The sequence below is a fragment of the Ammospiza nelsoni genome, chromosome 25, assembly GCF_027579445.1.
Source record: "Ammospiza nelsoni isolate bAmmNel1 chromosome 25, bAmmNel1.pri, whole genome shotgun sequence".
Taxonomy (NCBI): domain Eukaryota; kingdom Metazoa; phylum Chordata; class Aves; order Passeriformes; family Passerellidae; genus Ammospiza; species Ammospiza nelsoni.
Genome location: NC_080657.1, coordinates 577312 through 600811, shown reverse-complemented (window position 1 = coordinate 600811; position 23500 = coordinate 577312). Strand labels below are relative to the sequence as shown.

Below are 23500 nucleotides of genomic sequence, written 5' to 3'. Positions count from 1 at the left end.
CACGTGGACCGAGTGATGAGGGGATTAGTTCTGCTCCCCCTTCCTGGGTGCCTGCTGAAGGGATGGATGTCTGTCAGCGATTTGAGGGTTAATTCAGACAAGTTTATTTCACATTCTGGGTCTGCATACACGCAAAGAGCACGCGTGGTTTGGGGTGAAGGATTAGTGTGCAGGGAAACAAAACCAATTGTGGATGTGAACATGGGATGCACTGGATGTGTGTCTAAGCATTAAATCGAGGGGGGGCTGGGTTTTAGGTGACTTTTCGCCCCATTCCGAGATCATGGTCACAATGCACCGTGTTTCAACACTCCCTGGGCAGAAAGGGACACGGAGGGGAGGCAGGGCAGTACCCCAAAGTGCATCTGGGCTTCAGACCGCGCTGCAATCTCTCAGGGAGGGTATGCCCAACCTTTAATTATTCAGTTTAAACAGGCCTAGAGCACGCCACATTTTTAAGGCCTTTTCCCTGGTGTCTCTAGGAGGCAGCCTTCATCGAGCGAGGAGAGCGAATCTTGGCAAAAAGAGCACCGAAGGATGTGAACCCCTTGGAAAATTCCACTTCCTGCCCAGCACTGCGTGTCCTTGGGTCTCTCACTCATTCCCATGCACTTAACGAGGGATTTCTGCCTCAGGCTACCACACCAACTTTCTAAATAAACGCCGCGCACACCCGAGCGCGGTGCTCTGCAGTTAATCTCAGCCCAGCACCAGCTCTCTCTCCTCTCTTCCTACTTCCCTCCATTTTATTTCTCCGCTGTTTTTTCTCTCCAGCAGGCTCCAACTCTCTCTCCTGCTGAACTTGCCGGGAACAAAAGGCTCCGTTCCCGATCCAGCCCGCAGTTGCCGTGAGAAACTTCCTCGCCAGCGCTGTCTGTCGCTCCGCTCTCCCTCCCTCGCTCCCTCCCTGCCTCGGGAAAATGGCAGTGCGAGAGCTTGATGAAAAGGGGGAAAAAACCCTTCTTTCTCAGCGCCTGCCTCTCCCGCAGCACCCCCCTCCCCAGGCGTGACGCCTGAACTCAAACTTCTCTAAAAATACACTTTAGGAGGGTAGATTTTCACGGGAGGGGATGTGTTTTTTACACCCCACTGAAAAGAGGCACCGAGGTGGGGAAAGGCCGAGGGACAGCTTTTTCCAGACAGGAGAACCTGCTGCAGACCCCTCCCGCACGGCATCGCCAGGTCCCAAGGATTTGGAACACAATAAGTTTTCCTTCAGTGGGAAAATCCAGGCCCAGAGTTCAGATCTTTCTCTTTTTGCAGATTTAAAAGCCCTTTTTTCCCCCCTTTTTTTAACTCTTCACAGTGGGTTTCGCAGCAGAAAGCGGTCTCTCTACCAACCCACCCGAGAGCTCCCAAATCTGGTGGCATTCAGGGAGAACAGAAGGTTGGCTCCGGATCCAGTGCAGGGGTTTTTGCAAACTCCGGTCCGCGTTTTGATTTTCTTTTTTGCCCTTTTTTTTTTTTTTTTTCCTTTTTTTTTTTTTTTTTTTTTCAGTAGATTTACTCTTCCTTCCCCGAGCGCACCGGAGCGCTGCTGTCCGAGGGCAGCCGGGGTGTACCCCCGGGTGTACAGAACAAACGGGGTTCGTCTTTGCCTGCACTTCATTGTTGTTTTCCTGCCCTTCCCGATATCCCCCAGTTTTCCCTGGAATCACTAATTCCCACCCCCACCCTTACTTTCGCTGCGGGGTGAGCGCTGCTGTCCCCGCTCAGCCCCAATCCGCACACATGTGCCCCCAAACTTGCTCTGTCCCGCTTTTCCCCGCTGGGTTGGCTCGGTGCGGGCCGGGGGCGCGGGACACGCGTGGCCCCAGCCCCGGCTGCCCCCGGCCCGCGGGGTCGCGCAGGATGCGCGGGGGCTGCGCTCCCGCGTCCCTTCCCCTCCGCAAACTCCGCTTCGCTTTTTCCTCCTCCTCCTCGCCAGCGCTGCTAAAATAATGCATTTCCTCGAGTCAGGCCGAGTCCACTTTCCTGCCTTAAAATGCATCCAAAGTTTCGCAGATCTCTGTCAGATGTCACCAGCGTGGGCTCTCGCCGGGGCTCGCTCCCTGCCGGGGGGAACCTGGCGTGGGAAGCAGCAAAACCCCTGGAAAATCCACGCCTGCCTTTGAGCTGCTGCATTCAGCAAAGGGACAGAGTTACCTTTGCCTGGCACTCACAGCGCACAGCCATTGTGTCTACCCAGAAAGCGAGATTGTACAATATTTTAGCATTATGTTGAAGTGGATAAGTGAGCGTTGTCTTGCACGATGCCCAGCATACAAATAATTCAAATAATATCAATCTTAGTGGTGATGGAGCCACAAGGAGAGTGCTTAACCCAGATACAACAAACGCTGCAAGGAATAGGCTGGGCAAATACAAACACATTGAAAGGAAATGTGATTTTCTGTAGCAAAAAGCCTATAAGGGAAGCTGAGGCACAGCCAATAACCCTCCCAGCTCCGTTCCATCTTTTGCAGGGCACCCCATGGATTATAATAGATGGGTCTCTTGTTCTCGGGTCCGGCGTGCACATCCCCGCACGCCCGGTGCGGGTTTAGAGCATCCCTCCCCATCCTCACACAGCTCCTGCATCCCTGCCCAGCTCCCCTCGCTCTGCCCTGCTCGCTCCTCCAGACTTTATCGGGAGCCGCAGCCGGCTCCGGCAGCCGGATCCAGTCCGTGTTTGTAGCCAGGGAAAGGCTGGATAATGATAACTTGTGTGTGCGAGCTGAGCCGAGGCAGCGCTGACTTTAGTCCGGTTTCCATGTCAACGATTCAGTCCATATTTGCCATCACACAGTTGGCAGAGCCCGTTTTTTTTTTTTTTTCGTGGAGGGGGGAGACACTACTCCTGTTTCTAGTACTGTAATCTAGACCAGGTTTCCTAAACTGCCTTAGTGCTGGGTTAAATGGCACGGCCACCTTCATGAAGGAGACTTCCAGTCAGGAGGAGGCAGCGCGGTGGCGGTGGCCTGCAGTGCCATGTGAGCGCTGCTTCCCAGCCTATCTGCGAGCCGGGAGCCGGGCCGGGCTGAGCGAGGCGTGCTCGGCTCCGGGGACACGGGCACGGAGCTCTGCCGAGCGGGGACGGCCCCGGCTGCCCCGAGCGAGGATGTGCCGCAGGGAAAAGGCGCTGCCGGTGCCGTGCACGGCCGCGACATCCCGGGACGGCGGGAGGATTTTCAGCTCTTAGGTGGCAATGTTGTTAAGAACTGTGCTGTCATCTGCTTCCCAGTGCTCATGGCTGGGAATTCACTGAATGCCTCAGTATTGAGTAAAGTGCCAGGGCCTCATTGATGAGGCGTATTCCAAAATCTGCTGCAGCTTTCACAAACATTTGGTAAAGTGAGTGTCTCCTCATTGTGTGGGTGGCTGGGGAATCCAGGCTGCTTTTCACATTACTATCAACACCGGGTTTCATAGTCTGACATAGTGCTCCTTGGAGGGCGTTCCAAAAGGCGGACTCAGGTAGAGAGGTGTGAGCCCGGGGTCTTTGCCTGGATGCACCCGAGCTGCTTCCCAGGCTCCTGCAGTGAAGTGGTTAAACTTTTGGTGATGCTCAGTGAGATGGTGGGGCTTTGCTCCCAAAGCAGACCTATCTCTGGGGCTGGGGGGGTGGGTGGGGGCTTGAGATGGTTCTGGGGTAAAACGGCAGAATTGTCTCCAGTTCGTGCTTTTTCAAGTTTACTGCCAATGAAACACCCAAGGAATGGTGTTTTGGTGCTGGGCACCATGGACATTAACAGAACACTGGGCTTCACTTCTGAGAGTCCAGCCTGATATTGGAGGAGTTTTCCCCCTCTTTTCCTTTGTCTTTCCAGTACCCAGGATTTAATCAAATAACTCCTCTGATAAGAGGATGTAGATCAATTTTCGTTCTAGTACATTCCATAGTTTCCAAACTCTTCTGAAGAAGAATATTTTGGTGTTTTTCCTTCTCTGTGGTCCACACACATCTCACTGTAGCCACAGGGCCTCCCATGTGAGATTTCAGCATTGTGCTGGGGCTCCAACCCTTGAGAAGGCCTTGAGTCCTATCACAATACCAATATCATCATTTATTACTTATTTTTTCCTAATAGTTTATTGACAGCTGAGGAGAAAGGCTGACCAGCCAATTTGCTGGATGGAATCTGCTCCATATTGCACAGTCAACTGTGCAGGCTGAGAAATGGCAAAGGTGCTTTGTTTGGAATCTGAGGGGCAGTTCCTTGCTCTGGAAAACACAGAGTTTTGCTATTTATCACCATATCCCACCTCCCCTCCCACTTTCCAGCTTTGGAATAACCCCTTTGTTCCTCCACCTGCACTCTAGATGATAAATATTTCATATTATAAGTTTTATAACGGGTGTGAGGGCTGAGCTGCTGTCAGCAGACACTGACACATTCACCGGATCCCCGGCAGGCACACGGTGCTGGCAGGGACCCAGTCCTGCTGCCCAAGGCTTCTCCTCCTGCGCTGGACTGGCGTTTGCTCCCTCCCAGAGGGATTCCCTGTGTGTGTCCCGCTGGGTGCTGGGCTGGGGCCAAGCCCTGTTTGTTGTCCCTGCACAGGGGTCACTTCTGCCACATTATCTGTTCTGTGCTGATGTTCTAAAATGGCAGCCTCAGACCTCAGAGCCTCTTTTGGATCCCCACCTACCGTTTTCTGATGTTTTCTCTCATCTTAAAGTTGTATTTACTTCAACTTCACTTTTCTAAGTATTTCCGTATTCCAGAGGAACACTGGTCCATGGGACCCAGGCCTAACCCACACCATGCCTGCCATTTTTATTGGACATCCATGTCCTGATTTCTAACAACTTGGTGTTTATATCCCAAATAACTCATCTTTGTGTCCCTCCCGTGCCCTGCACCACCTGAGGTTAAACGGGCAGGTTCAGACCCCGCTGGCACAGGCCAGGCTATGTCCAGGGCAGAGCTCCAGGTACGTTGCTCTCCTCCCTCTTCCCGCTCTGCCACGGGCTCGGGATGGAGGAGGAGGAGGTGGGAATCTGGGTCTGAAAGGGTTGCAGAAGAGCATGGCCCAGTTCCCAGTTCACCTCTTGACAGCCGGGGAGCTCCAGCCCGGCTGGGCTCTGGCTGCCAGCGCATCCTGTCCCGCTGCCCAACGTGTTGTGTCTAGATGCGCTCAGGTGGTTTTGGATCTGGGAATTCCTGGTTCCGTGCCCACCGCCCTCGCCTTGGCAGGAGCGGGGAGCCGGACTTTCTTGGATTGTCCGCGCGTGCAGTCACAGCCCTGGCGCGCCGCCAACGCCTTTTCCAGAGGGACACGGCCAAGCGGAGAGGAAATGACAACCGCTAACAGTTCGCAGAGGGCTTAATTCTAAATGGAATTTCTAGGGACAAAGAAGAGGCGCTTCGGTAACCCACGGGCAGAAACCCCGGGGCCGGCGGCCGCCCAGCGGCCAGCACGCCCCCGGAGCGCTCGGGCCGCGGGACATCGCCCGCTGCCCCCGGGGATCGCCGCGGGCGGCTCCGGCCCGGCGGGGGAGCGCTGCCCCCCGGCCCCCGGCTCCGCCGATCCGCCGCGGGTTTTGCGGGCGGCAGCTCCGCGCCGGCGGCGGCCGGGGCCGGCCCGCTCCTCCTTTGTGACGGGGGGGAGGCTCCGCTCCGGGCCGGGCTGCGCTCCGCTCCGGGTTTGGCAGGCGGCCGCGGCGCTGGGTAAAATGGCAGCGCTGAGCCTCGTGTCGGACTGAGCCCGCTCGGCCGAGCAGAGTCGGAGCTCGCCCAGCCCGGCCCCGCCGCCGCTCGGCCCCGCTCCGGGGACGGCGCCCGCCCGCCCGCCGTGTCCCCCCTCCCTCCCTCCCGCCTCTCCCGCACCGGGAGCCCCGTCCCGGGTCCCCCCCCACCCCCCCTTTCCTCCTCCTTCCCCCCCACTCCCTCCTCCTCCCCTTTCTCCGCCGGCTGCAACCGAGGAGGTACAGCGGGGCCAGGCCCCGGGAAGCCCAGCCCAGCGGAGCCCTCCCCGCCTCGCCGAGCAGGCCGGGGGGGAATGAGCCCCCGCTGCCCTGAAGAGCCGCCCGCCGCCGCCTGAGCGGGGAGAGCAGAGCAGCGAGGCCTCACGCCGGCCGGCCAGGCAGGGAGCAGCTCGGGGGGACCGGTCCGGGGGGGTGGCCGGGCGGGGAGGGGGGGGATCATGGCTGCTCAGGTCGCCCCCGCCGCCGCCAGCAGCCTGGGCGCCCCGGCTCCATCCGAGCTGAAGAAAGCGGAGGCGCAGCAGCGGGATTGTCCCCCGGAGGAGGCGGGGGGTGAGGCGGCGGCGGCGGAGCGCGGCGAGAAGCAGGCGGAGAGCGAGGGCCCGTCGGGGAAGGAGCTGCAGGACGGGGCCGAGAGCAACGGAGGGGGCGCAGGGGCCGAGTCCGACCTGAAGAGCTCGAACGGGAACCCGGGCCCCAGGCCCGCCGCCGCCGCCACCCTGAACAATAACCTCCCGGAGCCGCCCGGTGGCGGCGGCGGCGGCGGCAGCGACGGGGTGGGGGCGCCGCAGCCGCCGCCGCAGCAGCAGCCGCCCCCTTCCCACCCGGCCGCCTTGCCCCCGCCAGCCTACGGCTTCGGGCAGCCCTACGGCCGGGGCGCCGCCGCTGCCTTCCACCAACATGGCGGACAACAAAGCCCTGGCATGGCAGCGCTGCAGAGCGGGGGCCTGGAGCAGAACTACCCGGGGCCGGCGGGAGCCCCCGCGGGGCCGCCCCCTCCGCAGAACTCGCACGGCGCCGGGGCCGAGCACGGCTTCCCCAACCATCAGTACAACTCCTACTACGCGGCCGGGCGCAGCGCCGGCTCCTACCCGCCTCCCCCCCAGGCCTACGCCCTGAGCTCCCCCCGGGGCTCCGCGCCGCCGGCCGCCAAGTCCCCCGCGGCCGCCGCCGCCGCCGCCTTCCAGCAGCAGCAGCAGCGCTTCGGGGTCATGGGTCCCTCGGCCGCCGGCGGCGCGGGAGGAGGGGGCACCACCCCGCAGCCCACGGCCACCCCCACCCTCAACCAGCTCCTCACCTCCCCCAGCTCCGCCCGCGCCTACCAGGGGTACCCCGGGGGCGACTATAGCACCGGGCCGCAGGACGGGGCGGCCGCCGCCAAGGGCGCCGCCGACATGGTCTCGCAGTACGGCGGGGGCAGCGGCCAGGGCTGGGCAGCGGCCGGCGGGGCCCCGCCGAGGAGCCACCACGCGCCCATGAGCCCCGGGAGCAGCGGCGGCGGGGGACAGAGCCTCGGCAGGAGCCAGCAGGTACCGGCCGGGCCGCGCGGGACGGGCCGGGGGGGGCTCCGGGCACGGGGCCGGGCGGGGGGCGCGGGGCGCGGGGGGCTCGGGGTGGCGGCGGCGGCTCTCCCGCGGGTTCCCCCCGCCGGGCCGGCGCTGCCGGGCGCTGCCATTGTCTGTGCTGCTCGCTCGCTCTAAAATGGCTGCCTCGCCGCCTTCCCTTCCTCCTCCTCCCCGGCCTTTGTGCGGGGCTCCCGGGCCGCCGCCGCCGGGCTCCCCGCCGCCCCGGGGGGCTCTGCCGGGGGCCCGCGGGTCGGGGCGGGCGGCGAGGGCCCGGCGGGGCCGGGCGCGGGGGGCCGGGGCGGCGAAGGGCGCGCCCGGGACAGCGCGTGGCCCCGGCAGCGCCGCCGCCTTCCCGCGGCCCCGCGACCCCCGGCGCCGGCCCGGGGGGGTCCCGCGGCCCGCGGCGGGGTCCGGCGGGGCGGGCAGGGCCGCGAGGGGCCGGCGGGGCCGCGGGGGCCGCGGGGCGGGCGGAGGGGCCGCGGGCCGGGGCGGGAGCGCTGCCGGGGAGCTGGGCGATGGGAGCAGCGAGTGCGGATCGCTTGGGTTTGGGATTTGAATTATGGAGGTAAAATCCTTCTGTCAAAGCCAGGAGACAGTTGGTCTTAGGTTGACATCCCATCTGTGATCTGATTGGCTCCCCATCCCCTGCTCTTGGCCATTTATAATTGCCTCTGATGTAATGGTACAACCATCCTGATGAGCTCATAAACTTCCACACTCGCCTCCTCCGCCAGCCCCGGGACGGGGCAGCCCCGCGCCCCTCTCCGCATCCCCCGGCGTGACCTTGAGCCCCGCATCGCTCTGCCCCGTGCCCGCACGGAGCGGGGGGCCGGGGCGCGTTGTTTGTACCTTGGCTTTATTTTCCTTGTGATGTTGGATTCAGCCTGGAATAGAGTCTGTGTTGTCGGAACGGTGGCAGGGCTGCTCCGCACAATGGGCTTGCTGTTTATTTTGGTTATGTGACTTTCCCCTTGGTATAAATGATTTCTTTGATGGATCTGAGGATGCGTTTGTTCCTGCCTGGTTTTGGCCCTTTTCAGAACTGGGGCTGTTTGGGTTCTTTATTAGATGGGAGCATGTGGGGGGTTCTGGGGTGTGTTACTGCCTAAAGAAGGAGAAAAAATCCTCGAACAACCAAACAATCAGATCCAAACTTGTGGCCAAAATGCTGAAATTGGTCGGTTACCAAGAATTATCAATTTACATTCAACAGAACTGTGATACAGGGCAGGAGTCTCTAGCTCTGTGTCTTAGGGCACATTGACTTATTTTGAATGAGAACTGATCTGTCTCCTTCCCCCCCATAAATACAGGCACTTCCTAGAGGCTTCAGGTGCTGGTTGTGGTCAGGCTCAGAAGTGCCACAACTCTTCTGAGGAGTGGAACTAGCAAAAGCAAGCCTGAGGATTACCTTTATTGTTGGATGTGCAGAATTCCCTCTTTGCTGGAATAGGAATGGCCAGGAAACGTGCAGAGGAGAAGGCAGCACAGCATCAGACATTTTAGATACGGGGAAAAGAGGTGCTGGTATCTTTGTCTGACAGCCTCGACTCAAAGCAGGTTCCTTTCTGTGCTCAGACTCGCATCTCCAAGGCCTGTGCAGGGCTAAACTTCCCTTTTCATTCTGTGTGCTTTGCTCCAACTTTAGGCCGAGGCTGGAGAGATTTGGTACCACGTAGGGTGACCTGCAGCCTCCAGAGCTTCCCTTCTTGCCCAGGACTTCTCCTGCGCTCATCTGAAGCCTGCTGAGTTGTTTGTCCCTTGATTACCAAAAGCACCCTCTGCTGCAGCCCCTTGAGTGGTTGGAGTGGCTTTTCTTTCAGGTTCTGCTGTCCCAGAGAGCAGATCTGCTCTGCTGGGGCTGTCAAACATCCAGTGGTGGCTGGCACTGAGTGCTGGAGCATCCTCAGGGAAGGTTTCAGCTGCTCGGGAATGTGGCCATGTGTTCCATGGATGCACAAAGTGCTTACTTTGTAAATCCTGGAAAATCTCAATTTAGATAAAATGTACACTAAAATACAGACTCAGGGTGAACTTCTCAGGTGTTTTCCTGCAGTTCACTTCTGTCAGTGTTCTGGTGCAAATTTGTAAAAGAAGCTTTTTTTGTCTTGGCAAATGAATTTTGCTTAATTCCATGAGCTGCTGACACAGTGAATTAGGAATACCTGAGTAAGTATTCCCATAAACTGGAATTATTAATGAATAGTTGTTTTTAGAATTAGTTGGGCTTGAGGAAGGACAAATAGTGGATGTAGAAGGTTCACCAGCAACTCCCTCACCTCAAAAACCAAATGACTTTCCCCCCCCAGTCCTTTTTGTGCCCAGGAGTGTTGGACTTAAACTGACAATTCCTCTTTTTCTGCTGGAAAAAGAAAAGAGCAGAGGTATCTGATGAAAAAAGCTTCCACGTGTCATCTGTGCTGCCCACAAAAGGTTGATTAATAATAATAATACTCCAGGCCTGAATTACAGCCTCCTGTACTGTGTACTCCTAAATTCCCTGGATTAGGAGAATTTAGAGCTTTGTGTCTTTCTTTGTCTTGCACAGCAATGAGCAGAGCAGGTGCTTCCCTCCCAACTCTGAGAAGCTCTGGGAAGGCAGAGCAGGGCAGAGGGCAGCTCAGCTGCCAGAAACCTGCCAGGAGCATCTCGGGCAGGCTGGGGAGGAGGATGTGGGAAGAGCACGCCTGGCAATGCTGGGGCGCTTTGGGGTGAGGAGCAGGGTGGTGCCTTTAATCCCTCTTCAGGGACTCTTCAGGAATTCTGAGTGATGCTATCGAGAGGATTTTGTCACTTTGCTCATCAGGAAAGGCCCGGTAATTTTCTGTGAAAGTTGTTTGGGTGGAATGCTGCCTGCAGTGAGTGAGAGGAGTGTGTGGTCACGCCAGGGTTGCACAGGGGTGGCTCCTGTGTGTAACCTTGGTGGGTACTTCACCCACAGCCAGTGAACACAAGGATGCTCCGTGTTTTTGGGGACTTTTGGTGTTTTTTCCAGACGATCTTTCCAGCTGGGCAGCACAGAGCAGGATCGGCAGATCGGGATGGCTGATCTGTGCTGTGTGGGATGAGAAATCCGGGGTTTGCTGTGGCAATGACTTGTTAGAAGCCAGGCCATGGGTCCTGGTTTTCAGTTTTTCCAGCTCTCCCATGGATTTGTTTGCACTGCTTCCCCTCAGAGCATGTAGCAGCTCTTAGTAATGCGCCGGTTTTCCCAGGGTCGTGGGATTTAAAGGAAACTGCTTGAGAGAAAGGTCTTCCCTGCCTTTAATAGATGGGCGTTTCTCAGGCTTTGGCTACAACGAAGTGTCTCCTGTAATGGGAGAACTCTTTGGATCGCATTAAACATTGACATCTTGGATAACCTCCCCATAGGTGCCCCGGCATCTCAAGGCCTCTGTTATAAGTTCAGTGAAAGCAGCTTAAGAATCTTACGTTAATTTAAAAAAAAGCTTTTGGGCCTGTTGCCATACAATAGCTATTTTTTGTTGACTTTGATTCCGACTTTAGTAGCGAGTGAGGCATGAAAAACGTTGTTGGAAATATGGTTTTAAACTAAATTGGCACCAAAAGGCACTGTGCTGCCAGTGAGCTGCGATGTCTTGGAATGGGAAATTGGGACCTGGCTCCTCTTGGCTCGTGGTTTTTCCTTGCTTTGCATTGTAATGTCAGGAGCCCTGGAGTTGTGTGTTGTGCACTGGAGCTTTCCAACAAAAAGGAGAGTGCTGCATCTCCTTTCTCTGAATGAGCGATTTTAGGGCTTGGCTGTTTTAGGAAAAGCAGGAAAATTCTGCTGCTTTGATTTTTTTTTTTTTTTAAATAAAATCTTGTTAATCCTGGTGTGGACACTGGAGGTTTTGCTGCTTTATCTTTTTTAAACAGCCTGAAGTCAACCAGGAGTTGTCTGATTCTCTTAAAATCTCTCATTTTCTGCAGCACCATCTCCCTGATGCCCAGCTTGGAGGTGTCCAGTGTTTCCAGGCACGATGTGTGTGGGATACAGGACAGTAAAACTCAATCCTCACTCTCAGCTGCAGCTTTTATTTTTCCCTGCCCTTATCACCACCAGTTTACTGGGAAACCCAGGACAAACCACTTGAGTGTTGTGGTGAAATGGGGTTAGCAAGGCTTGCCTCCTGCTTTTTATGGAGTTTAATTGAGCTGCCCTGTGAATCCTTATTTATTATTTGGGCTAAGGGAGGTTTCCCCTATGGTTCTCTCTTGTGAGGATGTTGTTGGTTGCAAGACAGAACTTTGTTTTCTGGAAGGTTTTATGTTTGACTTTCAGGCCCTTTTTGGGGGGCTAGAATGCTTAGTGGTTTCCTGGAAGTGCCCAGTTTTATTCCTTTTACCTGCAGAACTTCTTCCCCGGTCTTAAATAATATTGGAAACTGGGCTGGGGGAGGCAGGACAGTCAAATGTTCTGTTACAAAGCTGCGCCTGACTGTTCTCATAAGCTTGGTGTATTCATAATGCTTTGGGATTTTTCTGTTGTCTCATTTGAGAACTCTGGTCAGTGGTTCCTGTGTTACAGACGTATCACACGTTCCGTGAGGGCTGTGCTAAAAATCCCAGCAGCTTTCCTTCAGAGAGAAAATAATGTCTAAAATTAGGCTTAATAGTGCAGCTGCTGTTGGTTTTATCTGTTACCTCATGCACGACTTTTCCACCACTTTTCTCCCTTACTCTTTTCAAAGGAACGCCACCAATTGGAAATCCAGCTTTTACCCTCTGCATCTGTGCTCTGGGTAATTAAAATATTAGAGGAGAAAATGCCCTTTCCAGTTCCTACTCTGTGTATTTAAAATTCTCTGGCTAGTGAGCCTGATTTCTTCTTTGAATTGCAACTCCTGAGTGATGGATTGCTCTGGGGAGAAGCTGATCAGCAATGCCATTGCCCAATTCCTGCTAGGAATGCTGGAAACTCTCAAGGAGCAGCAGCAGCAAAACAGAAACTGAAGGCAGCAAACCTGGTTGGGGAGATGGAAAAGATAAGCTTGTCAATATTTAGCCATTTGCTTTTTCCCCTCTGATGTGGTCCTTAAACCATCAGCGAGGGTGGAAAACAACATTTCCCCTTTTGTTCTGGTGGGAGAGAAAGGAAGGATACCTTCCTGCTGGAAAAAAAGTGTTTTTAAGAAGTCCTACAAAAGTTTTTTTCTGTTGTGTGCTGGCTGCAGAAAGTTCAGTCTTTAATTTATGTACGGGCAGTGGGAAAACTGGACTGGATGTGTGTTAGGCAGAGCCATAAATCTCCAGCTGGAAGTGAATGACAAGAGGGATGGCAGGAAAAAAGCTGGTTTTTGGCACGTAGGAACAGAGCTGCTGGGGCTGTGTCCGGTCCCTCCTGCCCAGCAGCTCCTGGTGGCACCAGAGGAGCTCTGCTGCCCTTCTGGCTTCCCTGGGAAGGCAGGGGAGTTCCTCACCTGGAGACAGAGCACGGGTCCTTCTGGGGGCTCAGGGGGACCACGCTGTGCCCATCAGTCAGGTCCAGGAAAACTCCAGTGCCAAATTCAGCATCCTCTCTGCTTCTGGAGGTGCTGCTTTTGGTTCTTTGGGTCTGAAGTTGTGCAGGAGCTGGGTATCTTTAGGGTTCTTTGGTTCTGAAGTTGTGCAGGAGCTGGGTTTCTGTAGGGTTCTTCAGGGTTTCTTTGGTTCTGCAGGATGTCAGGGTTTCAGGCAGCCTTTTGTCTCTCCCTGTGAAGCAGGGCTGGAACGTGGGCTCTCCATTCCCTCAGTGGCTGTTCCTGAGCAGCTGAGCCGCTGCTGTGGAGCTTTGGGAAGGGCTGAGCTGCAGGGCTGGGGAGGGTGTGAGGGGAATGTGACTCCTCCGTCCCATCCTGTGCTGTGAGTGTGACCCCAGCGTCCGTCCCTGGCTTAGCTGAGCGCGTTGAGACCCCTTGGATGGAGCTCTGTGCTTGAAGCAGAGCCCGGGGCTGCACTGGAGGAGCTGCTGCTGCCAGGACTCGGCTCCTGCTCGTGTTTGACCATTCCCTGTCCCAGTCAGACCTGGATTAATCATGTGTTAGCACATGCTGAGCGAGGGGCTCCCACCCCTGGCCCTTCCTGCATCTGAACCCCAGCGCTGTGAGCCAGCAGCTCGGTCCTGCAGCTGGAGCATTCCTGAGGGCTCTTGCACCACATCGAGGAGAGCATCTCCAGGTTAGCCCCAGTGTCTTTGTGGAGTGTCTCTGAGTGTGAAGTGACAGCTCAGTGAGTATTTACACAACGTGGGCACGAGTTCTCTGTAGTGAAACGGAAAGGATGCTGCATGATGACAGGTAAACTTAACAAAAGCTGCCTCAGAATTCCTCAGCAAGTATTGCTTTTTGCTTTAGGTGTTAAGAAGAAAATGTAGCTGGAGTCTAATTTCTAATAATGTTCTTTATATTTTTTTCTGGGAGAAAAAAGAGACAAAGGTGTATAGGCTCAAACAGGGGGACTGGTTAATTCTGTTAATAGGGTAAAGAAATATCTTTGTGAGAGAGTGGAGATAGTGTTCATGTCTTAATTCCTATGAAATTCCCGTGAAAAATCAGTTTGTGTAAATAACTCCAAAAAACCTGCTGCTCCATTACAGTTATTGGCATTTCATGTGATAACCAGCATGTCATTAATTCCTTAAGCCAGCTCTGGTAATTGAAACTCTTTCAAGGACAAATTCAATTGCTATTAACTTTCTTTTTCTCTATTTTTTTTAAACTTGAGTAACTTTCTCTCTCTCCTGGATAATTAACATTAGGCCTAAATTGGTCCAAGAAGCTCTGGGTTAGATGTGGGCAGTGGTTTTTGGGACCCCTGGTGGAGCAGAGGCTGCTCCTTGTCCTGGATTTGTGGGTGCTTGGCCGTGTGGGGAGCCAGAGGGGACCAGAGGTGGCTTTGTTTTGGTGGGATGTGATGGACACATCTTGGACGTGGCTGGGAGGAGGCTGAGGCCAAAGGTGGCCCTGACTTTCTGCCACTTGCAACTTTCCACCCTTACAGATTCTGTGAAACTTTTCTCAGAGAGAAATTCTTGAGGCTGGGAGGGCTCTGGACTTTCCCACCCGGGGAGGATGAATGGGTTAAAGGAGCACTTTCCTCCCCTCCACTCACTTGTGAAATTTCATTCAGGTTTGACTAAGAGAAACCCTGAGAATTACCATTTCCCTCCTGATGTCAGCAGGTGCTGGCGCCCTGCCTGTGAGCAGGAATGTTTGAAACCCTGGGCCCAGCCCAGCTCCAGCTGCATTCCGGGCTCTGGGAATGGCTCTGCTGGGGCAGGAGCTCAGCGTGACCAGGGCTGGCACTGCTCGCCCTGCCAGGACAGGGCGCACAGGGCTGGAGGGAGCCGAGCTGCTCTGGAGATGGCCGTGCTGCTTTGGGTTTCAGCCCTGAATTGGATCATCGGTGAGGAGACCGCGCAGTGTGGGCTCTGCTGCCTGGCACGTCTCGCTGTGGCTTCCGTGCCTGTGTTGTCTCTCTGGTGATGATGTTTTAGAGGCCTGGAGGTGAATTGGTGAATTGATCCTCCTCCTCCAGAGCAGGACCAGCCACCCCTGAGCACAGACAGCAGGGCTGCCCCCGTGTCTCAGCGCTGTGCTGCTCATTGGACATGAGGGAAAATACTCCAGCTCAAATCACGTTAATTGAGTGTCTCTTGTCCTGTCTCTCCAGGTGTGGAGAGCAGAGGCAAAAGTGCACACATGGTAACCTGCTCTCAAACCCGTGGCTTTGTGCCTGTTTCCTCGAGAGAAACTCTCTGCTTGTGTTGCAGAATGCCTCCCTTTGCCTCCAGGTTACTGTGGGAATTCTCCTGGAGGGCTTGGACTGTCCTGCTTTGGCACCTGAACTCTGCCAGGGTCCTGGGCTCACTGCTCTCTGTGGGATCCTTCCTGGAGGCCTGTTCGCAGTTCCGTACTTCATATCCAAGGGTGGATTTAAAGTCCAAATGACTGTAGGACTATGCACCCTGTGCGAGTTTAGGAGGAGAGTCTGGTACTCATTAACTCTGTGTAAATAATTAAACCAGTGCCAGGCTAGAGGTGATCTCTCTTCCATCAGCCCTGCTCCTTGTGAAAGGCTTTCAGCAAGAGTTCTTCCCTCTGTGCAGGAGATCCAGTGAAACAGTGGAAGTGCTGCTATTAGTTAAAACTTGATTTTTTTTTCTCTTTAAATTATCTTTGACTTTGGGGTTTGCATGGCTGATCAAGGAAAAGACTTCCCATTCAAAGCCAGTTTACTGAGTGTGATCACGTGTTGCAGAAACTGCCTTTATGTGCTGTGGCTGCACGTGTGTCTCTGTTCTGGGGAGTCCTGCAGCCCTGTTCCTCGGGCTGCATGGGTGAGGGAGTATTTTTTATTACAAAAAAACCCCAAACTCGTTTACTTACTGTTCTGTGGGGCACTTGTGATGATTGCAGTGCTTTGGATCCCCTGGGAAGGTCCTGGGGCAGCTGCTGCATACAGACAAGTTGAACATTAATTTTTTAAAAAATTATGTGTGGATAAATTGAACAGTGTTTTGAGAGGAGACATTTAAGTATCGAAGTATGTCAGAGATTTTCAGGTTACGGTGGCAGACCATGAGGCTTGAAGGAGGAGTTTCCATGTTTTGGAAGCCTTTCCCTGGCTCTGCACCCTGCAGGTGGCAGAGGGGTGCTCTATACCATGACTCAGAATCCAGGTTAATGCCCTCCCTGCTGGGTCAGAATTTCTCTCTGGGCATGGGGTTACACCTAGAGCAGTTTTCACAGGATCACAGCTTGGGGGGAGCTCTGGAACTGTCCCAGCCCAGCCCCTGCCCAGGCAGGGTCACCTGGAGCAGGTGGCACAGGGACACGTCCAGGTGGGTTTGGGGTGTCCCCACAGAGGGAGAATCCAGCCCTCCCTGGGCAGCTGTTCCAGGGCTCTGCCCCCCTTTCCACCTCATGGAGAGAAGTTCTTCCTCACGTTGAGGTGGAACTTGTGTTTTATTTTATGGCCACGGCTCTTTGTCCTGTTACTGTCACCACTGAGCAGAGTCTGGCACCGTCCTCCTGAGAATTTTCTCTGGTTTAAGGAAAAATCACCTTGATGGAAATGTGGTTTCCAGCAGCCTGTGGGCAGAATGTGGCTCCCTGGGACAGGGCACACTGCTTGGGAAGGGACTTTGGGGGGAATGAGAGTGTTGGCATCAAACCCACCCTGACTCAGGTCATGCACTGGCTGCTGTGCAGAGACACTGACAGACCAACCCTACCCCAAATTATCCTGTCTGCCTGGACTTGAGGGGTGTTTCTGAGCCCCTTCCCTGTCCTTCCTGCTCGGTTCACAGGCCATGGTGGTGTTGCAAAAGCTGCTTTCCACGTTAATTGTGATTGATTACCTTGCAATCTGGGACAAGATTCCCTTTGAAAAGCTATATGCTGATTTGGTGTCAGGAATTAAAATCAGATGAAGTGATTAGTGTTGTATGAAGCATCCCAGAGAGCCTTGGTTTTCAGCTGTGTGCTGGCCCTTAACCCTTCCCCGCCCTCTCCTTGGAGCGAGGTGCTCAATCTGCAGCCCCTGCTCAGGTGAGTCACTCAGCTGGGATGCTGGGGACCCTGGAGCAGCGTTGCTGAGCCCCAGAGCAGGGATTTCCTGGCTCTAGTGAGGACTCTGAGCGTGCTGATGCTGCTCCCACAGAATGAGGAGCGGGAATTGAGGGGAGCTTTGTGTCTGATCGCTCTGTAAATGGCAATAAACTGTTGAGAGGTGTCACTGCTGTCAAGGTACAGTCATGGCTCATCTTCCTTTCCTTTCCTCATACGAGTTGCCTTACAGTTTCTCGTTATACCTGTTCCTGGAACCAGTGGAGACTTTGCAGCGTTGGCTGTTCCTCCTGCCCCCATGGCATTGGCACGCTTGGGAATTCTTGTATCCTCTCCCCAGCTGCCAGCACACACTCTTAACTCGCTAAGCAACTCCCCACGTTGTTCATTCTGCCTGGAAAGAAAGCTGGATTTTTCTGGATGGAGATGCAATAAAAGCCCAAGGACAGAAGCGAGCGTGGGGCAACAGAACCAGGCTTCAAAAATTACTGTAAGCAAGGCCTGGTGGGCTTTAAAAAAAAAAAAAATAAAAAAATTAAGTAACAAGGACGTTGTGGCACTCAGGATGTGTCTGTAGTGAACCTGAATCACCAAGCCTTGGCTTGGTGAAAGCTCCAGGAGTGTCTTCCCTGCTGTCTGGAGCTGCCTTGGCTGCAGCTCCAAGTTTCTTGCCCACGTAGACTTTCCATCTCCCCCAGCCTCCTCTTCCCCAGCAGCCCGGCTTAGCTGGATGCAAATAGCTCGTTTGGGTGTAAATACTGGAGATTGCTTGTGGCTTTGCTGTAAAGTTACAGAGCCCATCCTCAGTAAATGCAGATGGTAACTTGTCATTACTGCAATTTTAAATATTTTTGGTTCCGTGGAACTGAAGTGGAGGCTTGAAGGTTGAATTTTAAGGCTAAAATAAGAGGAGGCTCAATAAAATCCACAAAAATAGCACCCGGATTTGTCAGCTGCTGTAATGACAAGGGAAATAACGTAACTTTTCTGTTTCCTATTAGCAAAACAAAGCTTTGCTACCTTGTTTCGGGTCGGGAGTGATGGGAGGGGGTTTGGAATTTACTGAGTTACTTCCCGAGGAGGGAACAGCGGGGCTGGTGGCGCAGTGTGTGGTGACAGCTCCTGTACCCCAGGGGTGTTTGAGGGACTCTTGGGGTGATCAGTGATGTTTATCTGGCTGGGCTAGGGCTGTGAGAGCAGCCAAGCCTGTGTCACCCCATCCCAAGGCTGGGGTGGCCCCTGTTACCCCATCCCAGGGCCAGGGTGGTCTCCGCTGTGGAGCTGTGGGCAGTGAGAGTGTGGTGGAGCGCAGGGGATGGGTTGTGTTGGCACAATCTGGGATTGCCTGTCTTCCACAGGTTCATGCCCAGCCTCACACTTCTTGGATGGTTTCTATCTTCCACAATGCACTTTTGAATGAGTTCAGGCACTCTGCAGGAGCAGGGGAGAGGCTGAGCCGTGGCTTGGAGCAGCTGCAGGCCCCGACACGCAGCTCCTGTGGAAGCTGTGGATAAGATGGAGCTCTGGGATGAGGAGCTGCAGCTCTGCAGGGATCAGGGTGGCTGTGTCCTCCTCCCTCGAGGTGCTGTATGTGGCAGGAGAGGTGGGGCTGTGGGGACCTGGGGTTGTTCAGAGCCCTGAGCTGGTCCCAGAGGCTCCCCAGGAATGCCCATCCCGGCGTGGGAAGGGGTCATGGGAGTCTGCCTGTCCAGTTCAGTCTGTTCAGCCAGTGTTTATTCTGGTGTAAAATGAGATGAATTTGCAAAGTGATGAGATATTCAAATACAGATGGAGCTTTCAGACACACAAGTGGGTAGAAACCTGTGCTGCTGCATTTTGCAGATGAAGATTTATCAGGAAAGTGTTCTTAGAAAGGAACCCAGGAGGCTGTGCTGGAGGTGTCTTATCAACTCCAGAGCATGCACCAGCACCCTCAGATTTCTGTGCAGAAAAGGCTTTTAATGAACTGATAAAACTGCCTTTATTCTAGAAAGCAAACTGCAGTGAGCCCTTGCGTTGGCTCTTCCTTCAGACCTCCAGTTTTGGGAAACATCCCTCGTGCTCAGTAGCAAAAGACATCTGCCCGTGAGATCAGCAGGACTTGTTTTAAAGGAAGCAGGGGTTACAGGGAATTAGCTGGATGACTGAAGTCTGCCACAGGTTGCAGTGTCTGAATGCATTTACGGGGCATCTGGAGCCCTTTCGGGTTTCCAGCGCTGTTCAGAGCGAATATTTTGGGACTCCCCGGCTGGTGATGGGGAACAGCTGCTCTCGTGCTCCTTGGAGTGAGATCACTGAGGCAGTGGTGACACTGAGTGTAATTCTGCTCCTCCAGCCTAGCCCTTCCTCCTGCTGCCTTTTTTCTGGCTTGCTCTTGGCCCGGTCCCACTGCTGGGGTACAGCAGGAGCTCCTTGCAGCCGGGCTGGAGCTGCGAGCAGACCTTCGAGAGCCCTTTTGTTGACTGGCCTCCAGTTCATTAGAGCAGAAGCAGGAGGCTGGCTGAACTTAAAGCCTGATTTAATATTCAGGAAGGAAGTTTCTTTCCATCTTAAAAGGAGCAGCACCTCATTACAAGGATCACATGTTCCTTTGGATCATCTCCCATGGAGCTCAGGCGCAGTTTTCTTTACGTCTCGGTGTTGCTTGGATTTTTGGGTGGAGTCAGCAGTGGCACTTGGGGAATCCTGGGGCGAGTTGCTTGAATAATGTGCTTGTAAAGTGAATTGAAGCCTGACAGTGAGGGATAGATAGCTTGTTACTTAGTTCTCTGGATAGAAGGAAATTGTATTTTAAATGTAAGGTGAAACTATAAATTGTATGGGGATCACACACTCTGAATAACAAGCTGCATCATCTGACCCAGCTGCCTGGGAAATGCCTGAAATTTTCACTGGTCATCAGCTATTGCACAGTAATCATAATCTTTTGTTAATTTTGACTGCTGTTAAATCAGTAAATGGTGTTTTTCAGAATGATCTGCCACAGTATAAGTAGTTGAGGTGGAGGGACAGGGATTGAGTCCTCTGGTTGTTGTTAATGTTCAGGTGATGGGGGAATCCCTTGTGCTGTCCCATGGGGATGTGCTCTGAGCCTGCAGACAGGAGAGGTGTCCATGAGGAACCATCGTGGTGCTTGTGGCACACCTGACACCTTCCCACCCTCCAGTTTTTGATAAAATAAAAAATAACACAACTCTGCTGGTACTTGGGCATGAGCACTGTGCTGCTGTCGGGCTGTTCCCAGTGAGGCTTTGAGGGGTGACTCTCATTTCACTTCCCACCACATCACCTTCTGCCGATTGACTTCTTTCAGGAATGAGACCTTCCATAATGATACATCCTGTAATCAAAACTCTGGTCAGTTTTAATCAATTAGAAGAATCTTAGTAAGAGCTGTGCTTTGGAAAGTCCTCTGAGATGTGTGGACTGGGCTCTTGCTGAGAAACGTTAATGGGTAATTACTGGATTGTGTTTAGCAGGGAGATACAGGTCACAGGATGGCTGCTGGGAGAAACTCACTCATCTTCCTTCCACTGGTGCAGCTCAGGATCTGGATTTACAGCAGATCTCCCCCCAAAAATGGTGTAATAAATGATCAAGGAGGGGTTAGACATTGAGCAGGACAGATTTGGGCTTTGCAAGAGCTCCAGATAGAAGCAGGTGGCTGAAGTAATGCAGCAAGAGTCCTGTTCCCCTCCTGTGTTGATGTCGTGAGCTTCTTCTGAGGTCGGGGTGTTAGCAGAGGTTTAGAGGAATAGAAAGTGTCTGGGGTCAAACTCTGACCTACTGGGAAAAGTCAGAAGAAAAACCAGGCTCTTTCTGTTGCAGAACTGAAACTGTGGAGCAGAGGTCATATGTTTTGACAGCCAAACTTTCATCAGCATTGGCCATTGACAATGAGATGACAATACATCACCTCCTGGTTATGTGTCCAAATCCAAGTTAGATTCTGGGATTTGTGGGGGTGAGGGAGGAGTTTTATTTTTCTGTAGCTTATGTGAAAATGGATTTGTCCTGCACGTTTCCAAGGGATGAGCATTTGTAACCCTGTATTGCAGAAGTCAGGTTTTGGCACTCCAGGCTTATGGGTGTGAGTCTGAACATCCCAACTGCTTCCTGAAGGGAGTGGGGTTTCCAAAGGGATGGGGCTGCCCTGGGGAAGGCAAGGAAAGCCCTTGGTGGGAGCTCGGCACAGGCTTGGGGTCTGCCCTGTGTGAGCTGAGGGACTGAAGGAAGTTGGTGGATTTCTCAGGTTTAAGAAGGGAGGGGAAAGGCAAAAAAGGAACTGTGCATTTCTGTGACGATGTTCTTGGAGAAACAGGCTCCTTTTTGAAACTGTCCCAGTGAGGTGGTGGTACACCTCATGGAGTGATTATTACCATGGGTTTTCCAGGTGTTTTCTTTTGGGGGTATCTTCATGTCCTGCTGGAGGATCTTTATTTTAACTGCAGCTTCCCCTGAGCCTGTTCTGTCCCCCTTTAAAGCAGACCTCCATGGAAGAGAGGCATTGGAGCATGACCCGGCTATAAAAGGCAGCGAGTTCAGGCCGGGGTGTTGACCTCAGCACAGCCAGTTGCACCTTAAATAGAGCAGATGAAAGAGCTCCCCACTGCAAGGTGAGCCGTGTTTGCTCCCGAACGAGGACGGTTGTTGGTTTGTGATCATTCCTCCAGTTGTGGAGGAGTTAGAGTCACCTCTGGGGGGGATTTTGGAAGGCACAGGTGGGTGTGAGACTGTCTGATGTGCAAACAGGAGTGACCAGCTCAAGCTGGGGTTTGCTGGAGCCTCCTGTGTTCCCCTTGGGTGCTGTTGTGTCCCTGTCCCCATTAGTCCTGTTTTGGTGATGCTGTGGATCAGCTGTGGTTGTGTTGTCGCAGGAGAGGAGCTGCTGCTCTCAGCAGTGCAATCACCACAGCCTGCCTGGTTTTGGTGATGCCCAGGGCTCGGTGCCAGCTCTGGGCAATGCCTCCCTGTGTTTCACGTTGTTCATGAGCCCTGTGCTTTGTGAGCTGGCACCATCACACGGGAAATGGGGTTTGTCTCAGGCCTCGGTGCTGCAGCAGCAGAACTCTCACAGTGCCCTTGGAAGGTGGAAAAGGGCCAGGGGTTGGAAAGCGGCAGGGGTTGGAGGGTTTAGGATGAGGGTTTAAAGGTGGGAGGTCGAATCCCTCATCCCTGTTCCCCAAGTCCCACTTCAGTGCAGTGAGATCCCCTGGAGGGGTGAGCAGTTTGTCCCTGAGCCTGGGGATGAGTTACCCATCCCTGGTGCTGCTCAGCATCGTCTCAGCCCGGCCGCTTCCACCTCGCTCCGTGACCCCTCTCTGGCCAAGCTGGGGTGGCCAGGGAGCAGCTGGCAGCTCCCCGTGGGCTCTGCAGGCTCTCTTTGTGGCAGTGCGAGCAGCCAGACAATGGCTGGTGCTGCCGGGGTCCTCCCCATCTGTTGCTGGCCCTCACTGGGATTCCCGGCGCGGGTCCAAGGCCTCGCAGGCAGCGCTCGCTCGGTGGCCGGGGATTCCGGGCTCAACCTTGCTGGCAGCAGTGGCGTGGCTTTGCTTTCATGCAGATTAGCCATGTGCTTCTCACTCGAAGGCGTTGCGCAGGAAAAGACGTTTCCTGTGTTTGGTTCTGGGTGGGCGGCTCCGGCTCGGGGCTGAGCTGGGCTGGGGAGAGGGATTACGGAGAGCGGCCCCCCCGTCCGTCCCCTCCACCTCCAGCTACGTCACCACAACACAACCACACGCGCTCATACTGTTGGTGTCATTCATTCAGTGCCAAGATTGCTTTAAAAAATTCCCTTGGCCCCAGTTCAAACAGGAGTACAGCTGGGATGTGTTAGATTTTAGGCAGTCTGCCCTCAATTTGAGATGAGTTATAAATAGCAGTGCCGACTTCCTTAACTACCACTCTCCGAGGTAAAATGCAGGTTAATGACTGTGGGAATCAATTAGGGCTTCTCTCGGTTAAACAGCCAGGAATGCCTTTTATTATTTTTTTATCACAAATAACGGACAACAAAGCTGGTCAGGAAAAGATTTCAAAGCCAAGGTGGGAGCTGAGGGCTTTTCTCTTATTTTTTCAGCCTTCTTATTTTTTTGAGGGGGTCAGAGGGGGCAGCTGAAGAAACCAGTTGTGGCCAACACCCATGTTTGCCAATAATTGAGTGACGCTGATTTGAAACTGGAGAGTTCAGTAAATCACTCTCCTTCCTTTTCTTCCTCTGGCCCAATAAAATACAAATATGTAATAAGGTAATGGGGAAGGTCAGAATTTCATTTTTCTGTACAGCTGTGGAGAGTTTGGCTCTTGCTTCCGAAGTGGGATTTGCCTCTTCCCTTTACTCACTTTCCTGACAGGACCAATAGCATGTCCTCTCCAATTTAACCAAGCCATTCATTCAAGAGGCCAAATTTCTCTTCCACTGGACAAAATCTGAAAGGAATTGTTCATGGAATCCTCTTGTCTGCCTCAAGCCTTTTTTGTTTCTTAGGGAAAACCCTGGTGTTGTTTGGAAGAAGAGCTGGTTTCAGTGCACTGCCTCATTATAGGGGCCTGACACCCTTCACATCACACAGAGTGATTTCAAGAGCTTTTGAACTCGGCAATTTCAAGCTCACTCTGGGCTTGCTGTTACAAACTCTTAGTCTAGAAATATCTTAAATTACCCCAAAAGCTCCACAGTTTCTCTGGAGCATGGG

General features: G+C 53.9%; 1 protein-coding gene across 1 annotated transcript in view; it reads left to right on the top strand.

Annotated features, from left to right (window-relative positions):
- Window positions 1–6129: 6129 nt before the first annotated feature.
- Window positions 6130–23500, top strand: part of ARID1A (AT-rich interaction domain 1A) — a 53400-nt gene continuing 36029 nt past the window's right edge. Inside the window, exon 1 of the mRNA XM_059488542.1 lies at window positions 6130–7218. Within this exon, the coding sequence (XP_059344525.1) occupies window positions 6130–7218 (1089 nt within the window). The remainder of the gene's footprint in view (window positions 7219–23500) is intronic.